The 14,656-nt window shown below is 43.4% G+C and overlaps 1 protein-coding gene across 6 annotated transcripts; it reads right to left on the reverse strand.

Annotated features, from left to right (window-relative positions):
* Positions 1-538: 538 nt before the first annotated feature.
* Positions 539-13,148, reverse strand: Etfbkmt (electron transfer flavoprotein subunit beta lysine methyltransferase). 6 transcript variants are annotated; one of them, XM_075982212.1, is made up of 4 exons: positions 13,010-13,148; positions 11,005-11,411; positions 4,183-4,313; positions 539-1,482 (listed from the first exon to the last, which is right to left on the reverse strand). In XM_075982212.1, exons 2-4 carry the CDS (start codon positions 11,295-11,297, stop codon positions 1,139-1,141), a joined length of 768 nt encoding a protein of 255 aa, XP_075838327.1. In that variant the 5' UTR covers positions 11,298-11,411; positions 13,010-13,148; the 3' UTR covers positions 539-1,138. The 6 variants fall into 6 exon arrangements, with proteins under 6 accessions (XP_075838327.1, XP_075838328.1, XP_075838329.1 ...); XM_075982213.1 differs by having other exon boundaries at positions 11,005-11,265; positions 13,010-13,123; XM_075982214.1 differs by having other exon boundaries at positions 4,183-4,340; positions 13,010-13,123.
* Positions 13,149-14,656: the final 1,508 nt, after the last annotated feature.

The raw sequence follows: 14,656 nt of genomic DNA on the forward strand, positions 1-14,656 counted from the left end.
AAATAATACAGTTTCTGTGTGATTATTTCGGGGCTAAGTGGCTGGGAACCTACAAGTGGCTTCCTCCAACAAGTTATAGTATTAATCTGTAGTAACTGCCCAAAATTTGTACCAAAAGCCTAGTCCATTCCCAATGCAGTGATGTTCATAAGTGGATCATGAGGTCTCTGACCTCACCAATGGATTAGTGCATTAATGGATTCATAACTGAATGGACTACTGCAAAGACAGGGTTCAAGAGACCAGCCCTGGGCCAATCCTTCACACCTCTTTTATAGGGCAAACTGCAAGGTGGGGAGCAAGCACGGCTGCAGAAGCAAGACTAGGCAGTTGGTCTTCCTCTCTCTGCTTCCTGGCCACCATGTGGGAAGCCAATTCTACCACACACTGTTTTTGCCCTAAAATCCCACCTTGCCTCCACACAAAACAATGGAGCCAGCAGACCAAGGAGGAGCTGAAATAAACCACTCCTCCTTTTCAGCTGATTTTCTTTTTCAGTTATTTTGTTACAGTAACAGAAAGATAACACTCCAGCTCCTTATCTTTCCAGAGATATTTTATTAATATTGTAGCACGTTGTGTATATCCATACATATAAGATATACCTTCTACCTAATCAGTTGTGTGTGAAATGTATTATTCACATTATTTTTGCTTAGAGTATTGTGTTCTTATAAAATCCTGCCAACCTGGTATATGAAATGGAAGCATAACCATTACTAACTTTAGTAAACCATACAGTTATGCAAGGGAGAACAGTCAAGGAAGGTGAGATTTTCTTTCTTTTTATTTACTAATTTCCGTTTGTTTGTTTTGAGACCAGGTCTCTCTGTGTAGCTCTGCTGTCCTGAAACTCACTCTGTAGACCAAGCTGGCACCACTGTGCAGGGCTGAACAGAGAAATTTTAAATAACTCCCTCCATCAGAGTCTCACTATGTAGTTCTGGCTGTCCTGGAACTAACTCACCATGTAGACCATCCTGGCTTCAAATTCAGAGCGATCAACCCACCTCAGTCTCCCACGTGGTGGTATTTAAGCCTCAAGCCACCCACCCCCACTGAACTGCATTCTTTAAACTACGTCCCACAGAGGAAATTTTTAGAGTTTAATCCAAACACTTGAAAGCACTGTGACAAATCAGGGATGAAAGTCCCACACTGCACTCGTGGTCAGGCCGTTGTTATCCTGCTGAGTTGGCTCTGGAAGTGTGTACTCTTCTAGTTGGTGCAGCTGATGCTGAATGCTGTGTCCACTGAACTGGGGCCTCCCAGGGTCCCCAATCAATATTCGGGTTCCGTGGGTCCAAAAATACTTCTCCAGCCACAAATGAAGAGTGTTTGCAAGGTCTTCATCATAAAACATATCTCCAAGAACAATGAGATCAAACTTACGTGGTTGCGTATTCAAAATGTTTTTGGTTAAAATGGGAAACGGATTCAGTCCATTTAATTTGCAATTTAGTGTAATCGCCATTCCTGCAACTTTACAAAACATGATAAATTGGTCTATAAGCATATATTAGTAAGCTAATTAATTTCTTATTATTTAAAAACACATTTCCCCCCACATAAGCTCTATATTTCATTTTCTGTTTTGGCCCAAGCTTTCCTAAACCAACAGTATTGATCAACAATGATTAATATGAGTTCTGCATAAAGAGTTCTTGAACTTGGCTTAGAAACAATTTTATTATCTTTGAGTGAGATAAAAACTTTAACAGACAATATGCCTCTTTCTCTACTCCTCAGGCAATCATATTTAGAAAATTTTTTCCAATTTAGTAATTATTAATTTACTAATTATTAAAAACTCATAAGAACATCCTGTAACTCCATGATATGTAAGCCTTGTGTACAAAGTCTGTATCATTTGCTATTTAGACCTCTTAACCGAGACCTTAACACTGATGAGAGAAGTAATTTGTTGCAAAAGGTCATCTTTTGGGGAAAGAGAATGTCTTTCATATCATACCCCTGGGTTTCTGTGGTTAAACACCTTTTTAAATTTACAATAGGGGCCAGTGAAATGGCTCTCCAGGTTCAGATGCTTGCCACTACATCTAACAAAGAGTTCAACATCTGAAGGCCAGGCATGGTTGCACACAACTCTAAGTCCAGCACGCAGGAGGCAGAGACAGGGAGGTCTCTGTGAATTTGAGGCCAGCCTGGTCTACATAGGGAGTTCCAGGACAGCCAGGACTACACAGAAAGAACCTATCTCAACAAATCAAATAAACAAAGCCTAAAATACACATGGTGGAAAGAGGGAGTCAAATCCCACAAGCTGTCCTCATCTCCCCATGTGGTGCGCACTGTGGCACACACACAGATGAATAAATAAATAATTGTAAGAATAATCTTATACTTATCTTCTTTGTTAAAAGGGATTTTTGGTTGAATTTAGCTTTATGTACATTGGTGTTTTATCTGCATTCATGTCTGTGTGAGGGTGTTAAATACCTGGAACTGTAGTTACAAACAGTTGTGAGCTGCCATATTGGGGCTGGGAATTGAACCTGGGTCCTCTGGAATAGCAGCCAGTGCTCTTAACCACTGGACTATCTCTCCAGCCCCTGTTGTTGTTGTCTTTTCAGCACAGAAGTTCAGAGTTTATGTCAATATAAACTATATACTGGCTGGGCATGATGATGCATACCTCTGACTCCAAGATGTGTAGGATCCCTACAAGTATTAGCCAGCCTGAGCTACAGAGGGAGATACCAGGCCAGCTGGGTCTACATCATAAGACCTTGTCTCAAACAAACAAACTACAAACAAACCAAAGAGGCTGTGTGTGGTGGTGCATGCCCATAATTGTGGCACTTGAGAGATGGAAATAGGAAGATCAAAAATCCAAGGTCATCTTTAGCTACATAGTTAATTGAGGCCATCCTGGGCTATATGAGACTCTGTCTCAAAAAAAGAAAGAGGGAAAGTGAGAAGGGGAATTGGCCTAAGAGAGATTAAGCTATCCTGATTCCATACCCTCCTCTCAGAACTACATCCTGCTAGACAGAACAGTTTCTTCCTTCTGAGAAATGAAATGATGCTTGTCAAATGTTTAACAGATCAGTTTCCTTTTTCCTTGCTGGGAAATGGTCCCTTGTTTAATGTAAAAACTCCCCTAGCCTGCACCTGGTGTGATTCAATTGTGGTCTTTTGTCCTTATAAATTCTGTAGTGTTTAATACAGGAGCCAAGAGTTCTCTGTGACAAAAGCCAGTTCTCAGACTCTAGCTTAAATAAAAGACTCTTATCTGACCTTATATTCATGGTGATCTATAGCTTTCTCACGTGGATTATAGGGAATTTCTTATTTATTTATTTATTTATTTATTTATTTATTTATTTATTTATTTATTTATTATGTGTACAATATTCTGCTTCCCATGCACCAGAAGAGGGCGCCAGATCTCATAGATGGTTGTGAGCCATCATGTGGTTGCTGGAAATTGAACTCAGGACCTCTGGAAGAGCAGTCAGTGCTCTTAACCTCTGAGCCATCTCTCCAGCCCCTATAGGGAATTTTTTAAAGCTATATATTGAACATAGAACAGCAATGGTAGGATATTTAGGAACACTTTCTGGTTATTATTTTTTTTACGTATGTTTGTTTGCTGTAAACAGAAAAAAAATATTGAGTTTAAGTTGTAACTGAAACCTCTTAATAAAATAAGACTCCTGGAGGGCTCTACCCTAAATAAAGACAGGATCATAAAAAAATCAGATGAAATAAAAGCTTACCTGTCACCACGTAGGCCTTTGTCCTCCCTCCCTTCCTCCCTTCCATTTTGTTTGAGACAGGGTTTCATTTTGTAGCCCTAGCTGGCCTGGGACTCTGGAGTCTACCTGCCTCTGCCATACCCAGCAACTTGGGTCTTAATGACGTAAAAAATTATCCTCTAAAGACACAAGCTTATCTGTACTCGAATCTGTGTCAAATCAACATTACTTACACCTTTCATGGAATTCTCAACCCAGAAGCTAGCATACATGTCCCCATGTTTGTATCCTTCTGCAAACACATCAGTTCCTCTTGGGGAAAGGCACTGTCAGACCCCAGATAATGTCCCACTGAACATACCTCACAATATCAGATTACAAACAAGGCAATAAGCTATCTCAATACACCCTGAAAGGGAAAGTAGCGAGCTTTACATGTTTTAAAACACGCAGTCCTTACGGGGGTCTATGTCGTTGGCCAAGATCTCTGATGCTCCACTCATCTTAGCAGCAATTGCTGTAGCTCCACATCCGCTCCCAAGATCTAAGACCGACTTTCCTCTAACAACATCAGGGTTATCCAAAAGATACCTAAATTAGAGAGAAAGGGGAAAATACCTAAAGGGTGGGAAAAAACAGTGAGGAGTATGAAAGAATAATTAAAAAATAAAAATAAACAGAAACAGGCAAAATGGCTCAGCAGGTCAAAGTACTTGCTGCCGAGTCTGATGACCTGACCTCAACATAGTGGAAGGAGAGAACAAGTCATGAAAGTTGTCCTCTGAGCTTCACATGCACACCATGGCATGCCTGTGCTATCACACACAAACACACAAAGCAATTAATTGTAATTTTTCCCCAGGGTATAGAACATACCTGACCTAGACCCGGAGTAACAATACTATTCCTGGGGAACAGGAATACCTTGTGTTTGACCACTACACCCCCTTAAGACATAACCAGATGAAATCATGACCAATGCTACAGCAAAGTAGAAGGACTTGCTTTTGTTTCAGCTACTATTTCTTAACAAAAAGAACAGTTACAGCTATATGAAAAACAAGATGAGAGGGATGGAGAGATGGCTCAGCGGTTAAGAGCACTGCCTGCTCTTCCAAAGGTCCTGAGTTCAATTCCCAGCACATGGTGGCTCACAACCATCTGTAATGAGGTCTGGTGCCCTCTTCTGGCCTGCAGGCATACACACAGACAGAATATTATATACGTAATAAAAAAATGTATTAAAAAAGAAAAACAAGATGAGAGCTTAAAAAATGAAGAATCAAATGCAGGGTCCACTTAAGATGTCTTTAAGCTGCCACAGAGAAAATCCCAATCACTCATACTTCCTGTGTGCAAAGAGACAGTTCAAGGAGAAGGTGGGGCTTGCAGTATTAATGCAGGATCATTGAAGGGTTGGGTCTTTAGGATCCATCTAGGAACTCTGTACTGTCAATGTGTACACAGACCTGAACACAAAGTAAGGCATATGAATCTTTCATGACCATGTAGGTTCTTTAACAGCTCACATTAGTTTCCTATAGGGTAGACGCTTTACTTATGGATAAAAAAATCTTACTGAGCCGGGCGACGGTGGCGCACGCCTTTAATCCCAGCACTCGGGAGGCAGAGGCAGGCGGATCTCTGTGAGTTCGAGGCCAGCCTGGTCTACAAGAGCTAGTTCCAGGACAGGCTCCAAAGCCACAGAGAAACCCTGTCTCGAAAAACCAAAAAAAATAAAAATAAAAAAAAATAAAAAAAATAAATAAAAATAAAAAAATCTTACTGTACGTGTAGTGATATTTTATTCATATTTTAACAAATAAAGCTTGCCTGAGGATCAGAGTGCAATGCTAAGCTACTAGGGGCCAGGCAATGGCGGCACACACCTTTAATCCCAGGACTCAGGAAACAGAAGCAAATGGATCTCTGTGAGTTCAAGGATACCCTGAGCTACACAAGATCAGTTCAGAAACAGATCCAGGTGATGGTGGCTCACATCTTTAATCCCAGTGTTTGGGAGTCACACACCTTTAATCCCAGCACTAGGGAGGTAGATACAGGAGGGATATGGCTGGGCAGAGAGAGGTATATAAAGGGGAAGAGACTCACTGGAGTGTGGAGTCTGAGGATTCGTGGAGCCAGGATCTTGTCTTTTTGTTTTTTTTTTTTAATATTTATTTATTTATTATGTATACAATATTCTGTTTGCGTGTATGTCTCCAGGCCAGAAGAGGGCACCAGACCTCATTACAGATGGTTGTGAGCCACCATGTGGTTGCTGGGAATTGAACTCAGGACCTTTGGAAGAGCAGGCAATGCTCTTAACCACTGAGCCATCTCTCCAGCCCCGTTGTCTTTTTGTTTTTAAGATTTGGTAGAGGTAAAAGGTCTCTCTAGTGTTTGGCTGCTTTGCTTTTCTGATCTTCAGCTTGAACCCCAATACCTGTTTTAGGGTTTTTATTATTGTGCTACAGGTAAGGGGGTAAAGTTATGCAATGAAGCACCAAAGGTTTGGTCAAACTGCTATCAAAACAATACCTTGGAGGTGAGTTAGTTTGAGGGCTGGAGAGTTGGCTCAGCAGTTAAGAGCACTTGTTGCTCTTGTAGAAGATCAAGGTTCAAGTCCCAGAACCCACATGACAGCTCATAGCTGTCTATAACTCCAGTTCCAGGGGATCTGATGCCTCTTTCTGATCTTCATGGGCACCAGATACACAAGGTACACAGACACACATTCAGGCAAAACAGTCATACACAAAACAGTTTTTTTTTTAAAGTTGACAGGAAACTTGTAAGGTGTGAGGAAGAGTTTCTTCTGAAGGAACAGTTTGGAGATACCGTCTGTCAGGGTGAAGGAAGGCCTGGCAGGAGGGGGCTGTGACAGCCAAAGTATGCGAGTGCTTGCTCACATCAGTATAAATAAGGAAGAAAAGAAAAGAACTGTAGGACTTGTGGGCTCATATTTCTACATGGTGTGGCAGCCAGGCTCTCAAGCCATACATACCACACCTGAGGTGGTCACGTAGCCTTCCAGACAGGCTGGCCCTACCCTAACAAGGGGTCAGGATGTGTTCTGCTCCTTCTCTATAATTTGGAGGATGCCTGGATAGAGATGCTAATTCAGCCTACGTGACTGACAGAGCAGGCATGGGTAGATGTGGGCGTGACTAAAGCCGTTCACCTGGTTACCTAGGAAACAGAATGCTAATGAATTTCCCCCTCAGTTTATGGTTTGGTATAAAGGCTGTCTGGAGAATAAACGCAGAGGAATTTTCAGGAGGTGAAAGGTGAACTCAGGATTTCATGAGGGATCCCTGAGAATCTCCCTCCCAATAAAGCTATGCGAGTTGTGCCTTTACTCCCGCGCCCCCACGCAGGTCCAGACAGATGGTTTATGCTGGGGCTGGCACATGGATCCCAACAAGGACCCAGCTAGCTTTCTTCCCTTTTCTCTTTGTGAGAACGGTGTCACCCACATTCAAGATGGGCCTTCCCTCTGTTAAGCTTCACTGGAAACATCCAATCTTGTTTTGATTTTTGTCAACTTGACACTAGCTAGAGACAAGTGGGACTCTCAGTCGAGAAGTTTGGCCTATGGGCAGGCAAGCCTAGGAAACATTTTCTTCTTTAATGTTTTCCTGGGGTCCAGCTCCATCAGGGTCCAGGTCCCAAAGAGGAGGTGTGGCGTTGGTGAGGACTGACAGGATCAGAGGGTGAGTCTGGATGGCTGCCACTTCACAAAAAGAAAGAAAGAAAAGGCTACACACCTTTTATACTCTATAATTGCACAGAGGATTAAAGGGAAGAAAGGAGAAAGTTAGTACTGACCTTGACAAGTTAATAGTCACGTAGTCACCACAGTTATGTGTTAATGGAAGGGCTACAAGTTCCTCTCGTCAGAGATAGAAATGATTCTGTTTTTAGCAAGGTGGAACTTTCTTCAAGCCCCTGAGGGGATGGGATCTGTCTTTGGGTTTCTATTGCTGGGAAGAGACACCATGACCATGTCCACCCTCATAAGGAAAACATCTCATTGGGGTAGCTTGCAGTTCAGAGGTTCAGTCCATTATCATCACGGTGGGAAGCAAAGCAGTGTGCAAGCAGACATGACGGTTCAGGAGTAGGTGAGAGTCTGACATCTTACAGGCAACAGGAAGTCAACTGAGACACTGGGTGGTAGCCTAAGCGTAGGAAACCTCAAATCCCACCCCACAGTGACACATTTCCTCCAACAATGTCATACCCCTTAATGTGCAACTCCCTATGAGATTATGGGGGTCAATTACATTTAAACTACCACATTCCACTCCCTGGCCCCTATAAGCTAGTAACCATATCAGGATGCAAAATGCATTCAGTTCAACTTCAAAAGTCCCCACGGTCTATCACAGACTCAACAATGTTTAAAAGTCCAAACTCCGAAGTCTTTTCTGAGATTCATGCAATCTCTTAACTATAACCCACTATAAAAATCAAAATAAAAAAGCAGATCACATACTTCCAACATATAATGGCACAGGATATACATTACCACTGCAAAATGGAGGGAAGGGAACACAGTGAGGAAACACTGGACCAAGGCAAGGCCAAAAACCAGCCGGGCAAACTCCAAATTCTGCATCTCCATGACTGATGTCAAAATGCTCTTGAGATCTCCAACTCCTTTCACCTTTGCTGACTGCAACACATTTCTTGGGCTGGTTCCACTCCCTGTTAGCAGCTGTCCTCAGCAGGTATCCCATGGTTCTGGCATCTCCAACATTTTAGGTTCTCCAAGGCAGTCCAGGCTTCCCCTTACAGCTTCACACAATGGCCTCTCTAGGCTTCCATTCAGGGACACCCCTGACACATGCCTGGGCTCACCACTTGCCTTAGTCTTACAGGAAAATCCCACAGCCTCTTTCTTCTATACTTAACTCCAGAAGCTGCCACGTTCTGCAGCTTATTGGGGCTAGAATATGACCCCCTTGTTTAACCACATCTTCACCAACTTTCTGTCCTTCACTGCCTAAGCGTAGCTGTCCTGAAATTAGATCTCTAGACCAAACTGACCTCAAACTCCCGAGTACTGGAATTAAAGATGTGCACACCACACCTGGCTCTAAACTTCTCTTAATTCCTTTTCACAAATCGGAAGATTAGCTGGGTGGGGTCTTACCCTGAGGTCACCACTCCCTTTATTTCATTTAATACCCTGTTCTTCTTTACTCTGTTGATCTCTTTGAACACAGGACTTAACTCCATTCCACTTCCTGGTGCTCCTTTTCTCCACCTTAGCGTTCTCCTTTTCATTATAAATCTTCATCAGAGTTTTCCTCTGCCAACGAAATTAATCTAAAGCTCTTCACTTTAGCCTCAGGAAGACTCTTCAGACAAGGACAAAAAGCATTCACATTTTTCACCAAAACATCACAAGAACAATTTCTAGGCAACATATTAGAATTCTTCTCCTCTGATTCTATTGATCTAGCCCTAGACAGTCAAATCATCAACAACACTATTGTCTTCCATGTTCCTAATAGAATGACCCAGTAAGCAGTGCTTAGAGTATTCCACTAACCCAAACTACCAAAGTCCAAATTCCTCCACACAAATCACGGTCTGGCCTATCACAACAATGCCTCAGTCCCTGGTACCAACTTCTGTCTTAGTTACGGTTTCTATGGCAGGGAGCATGGTGGTGTGCAGGCAGATGTGGTGCTAGCCACATCTCAATCAGAAAGCAACAGGAAGTAGACTCTGACACTATGCAAAGCTGAAGCAAAAGCCCGCCCCCACAGTGATACACTTCCTACAATAAGGCCACACCTTCTAATAGTGCCACTCCCTATGAGATTATGAGGGTCAATTACATTCAAACTACCACAGGTGCTTTGTCTAAATGCCTGACTTTGGCCGGGCGGTGGTGGCGCACGCCTTTAATCCCTGCACTCGGGAGGTCGAGACCAGCCTGGTCTACAAGAGCTAGTTCCAGGACAGGCTCCAAAAACCACAGAGAAACCCTGTCTCAAAAAAAAAAAAAAAAAAAAAAAAACTAAATGCCTGACCTTGGGAAAAGGACTTTCTTGGGGGACCAGATATTCCATTATAGATTATTACAGTTTTTTATATGGCTTAATTTATCCAACTAGCTAAAACTTAAGGTAAGCAAAGATGAAGCTAGACAAATGTTACTGTTAACCTGAGTAGACCTTACGAATTTATAAATCTTGATTATCAAATATACCTTATTTATCAAGCATATGTTATTTATCTAAACTTTCTAGTTCGGTGTTAACTTGTATGAGAGCAGGCAGAGTTATCAAGCTATATGGTTCCTTGGTGGAAGGTTTTTTTTCCAAAGAACTATTTTGTTTCAAGAGGCTGCCATTTTATACATTTTCATCCTTCAAAGCCCACACAAAATTTCCCAAAGGAAAATGCATAAGGGAACTAACTCCCATAAAACATAGTGAGAATTATTAAAAATGAAAGTAAAAAGGTACAGGAGAATTGTGATCCACGGAGTCGAAATGCTGGAACTTTGTCAAGCAGCAATGGTCCCTATAGGGTCCACACCAGTGGCTGCTATGGGAGGGCCCAGCCCACTGGGGACAATGCACTGGGCAGGTAGTCCTGTATGGTATTAGAAAGGTTGAGCAAGCCATGAAGAGCAAGCCCGAAAGCAGGGCTCCCTCATGGCCCTTTCTTCAGTTCCTGCCTCCAAGTTCCTGACTTGACTTCCAGATAAGACTGTGACCTGGAAGTGTAAAACAAAACAAACCCTTTCCTCCCCAAATTGCTTTTGGTTGTGTTTTTTATTACAGTAATTACCTAACAAAAGCAAACCCTAGTAGCCATTCTCAGAGGTGTGTCTTGTAGGTAATGTCAAAGTCAAGTATGTCAGTACACAGAGACTATTTAAATTTCTAAAGAACTCTACACATCACTGGATAGCTTCAAACTTCCAACACATCACTGGATAGCTTCAAACTTCCAACCCTCCCGGTTCAGCTACCAAGTGCTAGGATTACAAGGATGCACAACGACATCACAGATCACTACAGGATGCTGTTTTGGAGGTGACTTTTGGTCTTCCCACAGGACAAATCTTCTAATTTTATGAGAAGGATAGCAGTCCACATCATACACAAGCTGGGATCTGCACAAGCCCAGTGATTTTCTGGTTCTGCTGTAATGTTATAGGGTCAGAAAGAACGGAATGGAGGTGGGGGCGGGTGCTGAAAGGAGAAAGGCTCTTCTTCAACAGCTGTAAAGAGTCACATTTAATGAGACATACCTAGAGAGGGCCTGGCCTCCTGGCCAGTAGATTGCCCAGTAGGGGTCACTGTAGGGCCACAGGTCAGCCCTTTCCCACCAGAACTTGCACCTGGGGGTCAAAAGCCGTAGCTGGATTTCAGGGGTAAGGCTGCCACTGCTGATGACTTCAGTATTCTCCTCCAGGTAGGCTTTCATCTCAGGGTCCAAACAGCTCCCTGCTGTCCTCCAGGAAAACAGGGGGACCCCACCGCTCACAGTCTGCAGCAAATGCCGTTGGCTCCTGGAATTTTTCCAACCCAGGCGGAAAGCCATTAGTACTTTTCCAAAGCTCAGTGTCTGTCCGTGTCGCTACTAAAAGGACTGCTCCCCAAACAGACAGAATGAGGGTCTGCCTCTCCACTTAGATGACACTGGAATTTTGGATCTCTATAACAAGCAAACAAACAAACAATACTGAAAATTCTTAGTCCATATCCTTCAACATAACAAGAAAATAGGCTAGTTATGCTCTAACAACTCACAAGTGCAAGTTCATGTCAGAGGACAGTTTTGGCTTATCAATTTGGGTAAAAACAATCCTTTTTTTTTTTATTGTGAAATCCTTTTTGTAATCCATAATCACAAAAATACACAGGGCTTTTTATTTCACAACAATCTTCAAGAAAATGAAATAAGGTATACCTTTTTGTTTGTTTTGTTTTTAGGACAGACTTGAGCTGAGGCTAATGAGATGGTTCAGAAGTTGGGGGGGGCACCTGAGGCTCTCACAGAGGACCCAGGTTCAGTTCTTAGCACCCCCATGGCCTCTCACAACTATAACTCCAGTTCCAGGGCATCTGGTGCCCTCTTCTGGCATTGCTAGGCACCAGACAGACAAAACACTCATATCCATCAAATACAGACTTAGACTGGAGCCCAGGCAGCATGGGCATTCACTATGCAGACCAATCTGACATCAAGCTTGCGGCTATTCTCCTGCTTCTGTCTCTTGAGAACTGAGACTATAGGTACAAGCCATCATACCCGGCGTGGACTTCACTGTAATATAAGTACACCAACTTCTGGGGCTGAGACTACCGATATACGCCATCATACCCAGCTTGGACTTCATTGTAATACAAGGACACCAACTTCTAGGGCTGAGACTACAGGTATACGCCATCATACCCAGCGTGGACTTCACTGTAATACAAGGACACCAACTTCTAAATTACTGTCAATACTGATTCGACTTTACCAAACCTAAACTTAAAATATTTATAACCCGCCGGGCGATGGTGGCGCACACCTTTAATCCCAGCACTCGAGAGGCAGAGGCAGGGGGATCTCTGTGAGTTCGAGACCAGCCTGGTCTACAGAGCTAGTTCCAGGACAGGCTCCAAAAAGCCACAGAGAAACCCCGTCTCGGAAAAAAAAAAAAAAAATTTATAACCCAAAGTATACCTTGGTAAGGAAAAGTGAGGAATACCATTTTTTGTTTGTTTGTTTTCTGGCACGGGATCTCTCTATTATGCAGCTCTGGCTGTCCTGGAACTCACACCTTGAACTCACAGATATTCGCCTGCATCTGCCTCCAGAATGCGGACACTAACGGCATGAGCCACTATGCCTGGCTTGTTGTTTTAAAGATTTAATTTTATTTGTGTCCGAGTGTATGTGACTGTCTGCAGAGGCAGTTGCAAGCTACATGACGTGGGGGTACTGGGAACTGACCTTGGTGCTCTGCAAGATCAGCAAGTGCTCTTTACCTCTGACAGAGAAAGAGAGAGAGAGACAGAGACAGAGAGAGACAGAGGTGTAAGGAAACAATAAACAATGCAGGGCACAGCAGTACCTGTCTGGGATTCGAGCCAGTTTGGGCTGCATTGAGGGCCAGGGATACAAAGTGAGACCTTATCCTCAAGCAAAGAAATAAAAAGGTTAAATTCCAAACAATGCTTGTGACCACGTTACTTTTCTAAGAAAAAAGAAAAAAAGGACAGGACTCTACTTTTAAAAGGATAGTGCGATCCTTGTGGCCTTACCTGACGTTGCTGGAGCTTCACGCGTAGAAGAAGAAAAAAAAAAAGGGCACGGAGTGGGACTTCGGGACAGGAAGTCTGAACCAGCAGCGGGAAAAACTGTGGCAGGAATGTGGAGGCGGAGAAACGCGGACTGCGCAGCCGCGAGGACACACCAGCTCCGCCCCTCTTCCTAGCTGTATTTTGTTTCGGACCTCCCTCAGTTCTCAAGGCAGCTGAGAACGTTAAAAATCCTGTAACCTTGCAATCTTCAGACCTCAGGTCCGTCCCTAGAGATCCGGAGCGCAACTGCACAGCTTCCATGCGCCCTGTCTGGCGAATTCTGATTTATAAAACCTGCAGAACTGCATGCAGTCAGCACTGCATGCCAAGCACTTCTAAGAGTCTGAATCTGGAGTAGTGAATGAACCTCTAATAACACATTGAGTTGCGATACATCATAGTATATGGCTCCCCTATTGTAAAGTCACAACCTAAGGCGATTTTCAGTCTGTAGGACTCAGGTTCTGAATCTCTTATATCCACCTTTTTAATGAGTTTAGATTTCCCACTGGTCCCTCAACTCACGACTCCAAAATTAACCGATATCACTTTCATTAATGAAAATCTGCTATGATGTACAAGAAAGAAAAAAAATCCCAAACTAAGAAAATGACCAGCTATGTTGTTGTATCCAAATTTACAATTAAGAGAAATGCTCTTCAGATGCTTGGCCAAAATCTGAATTGGGACCTGGCTCGGTTGTTAAGAGTCTTTTATGTAGCCTGAGACCTGGGAGTCATCCTCTAATCCTAGCTAGCCCTCGGGAGTGGAAGGAAGAGGTTCAAGGTCATACTCGGCCAGGGCTCTGGACACCCAGTCTCAAAAGAAAAACAAAAACCAAAGCTGGACCCATCCAGTGTCTCAGTGTGTCAGGCCCACTGCCAAGCCTGACAACCTGAATTCCACAGAGCCTACAAGTGTCCTCCGACAGCACACACACACCACATAAATAAAAACTTTAGAAGTCTGTATTTAGGGGCTGGAGATGTGGCACGGTGGTTGAACATGTGTGGTGCCTGTAGAGGATCTGAGTCTGCCTCTCACACGCACACAAGGTAGTTCACGGTTGCCTGTGATTCCAGCCCTAGGGGATCCAATGCCTCTGGCCTCTTTGGGCATCTGTAGTCATGCACGCAGACACATACAGATGCACGTAATTAAAAGTAGAAATGAAACGTTCTAAGCACCAGGTGTAGGGGCTCACGCCTCTAACCACAGCACTTAGCCAGCAGAAGCAGGTGAAGCTCTGTGAGACCAGCCTGGGCTACAGAAAGATTCCAGACTTAGTGAAATCCTGTCTCAAAAGGGGGGGTGGGGTAGGTTTTAAAAAAATCTGAGCACTCGGGGGTGGGGCAGAGGCTGGCGCACGGCTCTCTGTGAGTTCAAGGTCAGCCTGGTCTACGGAGTGAGTTCCAGGACAACCAGGGCTATGCAGAGAAACCTTGTCTCAAAAATTAATTAATTAAAATGAAAAATTTTAAGAGTTAGTATTTATGGCTTACCCGCTTATCTTGTCTTTCCATGCTAAGCATAAAGGCTACTGTTATGGGGTCCACTTGGATTCAACACAGTTCAAACGCCAACTCAGTGCACAAAACGTTTATTGTC

This window comes from Microtus pennsylvanicus, chromosome 8, assembly GCF_037038515.1.
Source record: "Microtus pennsylvanicus isolate mMicPen1 chromosome 8, mMicPen1.hap1, whole genome shotgun sequence".
In the NCBI taxonomy this organism is placed as follows: domain Eukaryota; kingdom Metazoa; phylum Chordata; class Mammalia; order Rodentia; family Cricetidae; genus Microtus; species Microtus pennsylvanicus.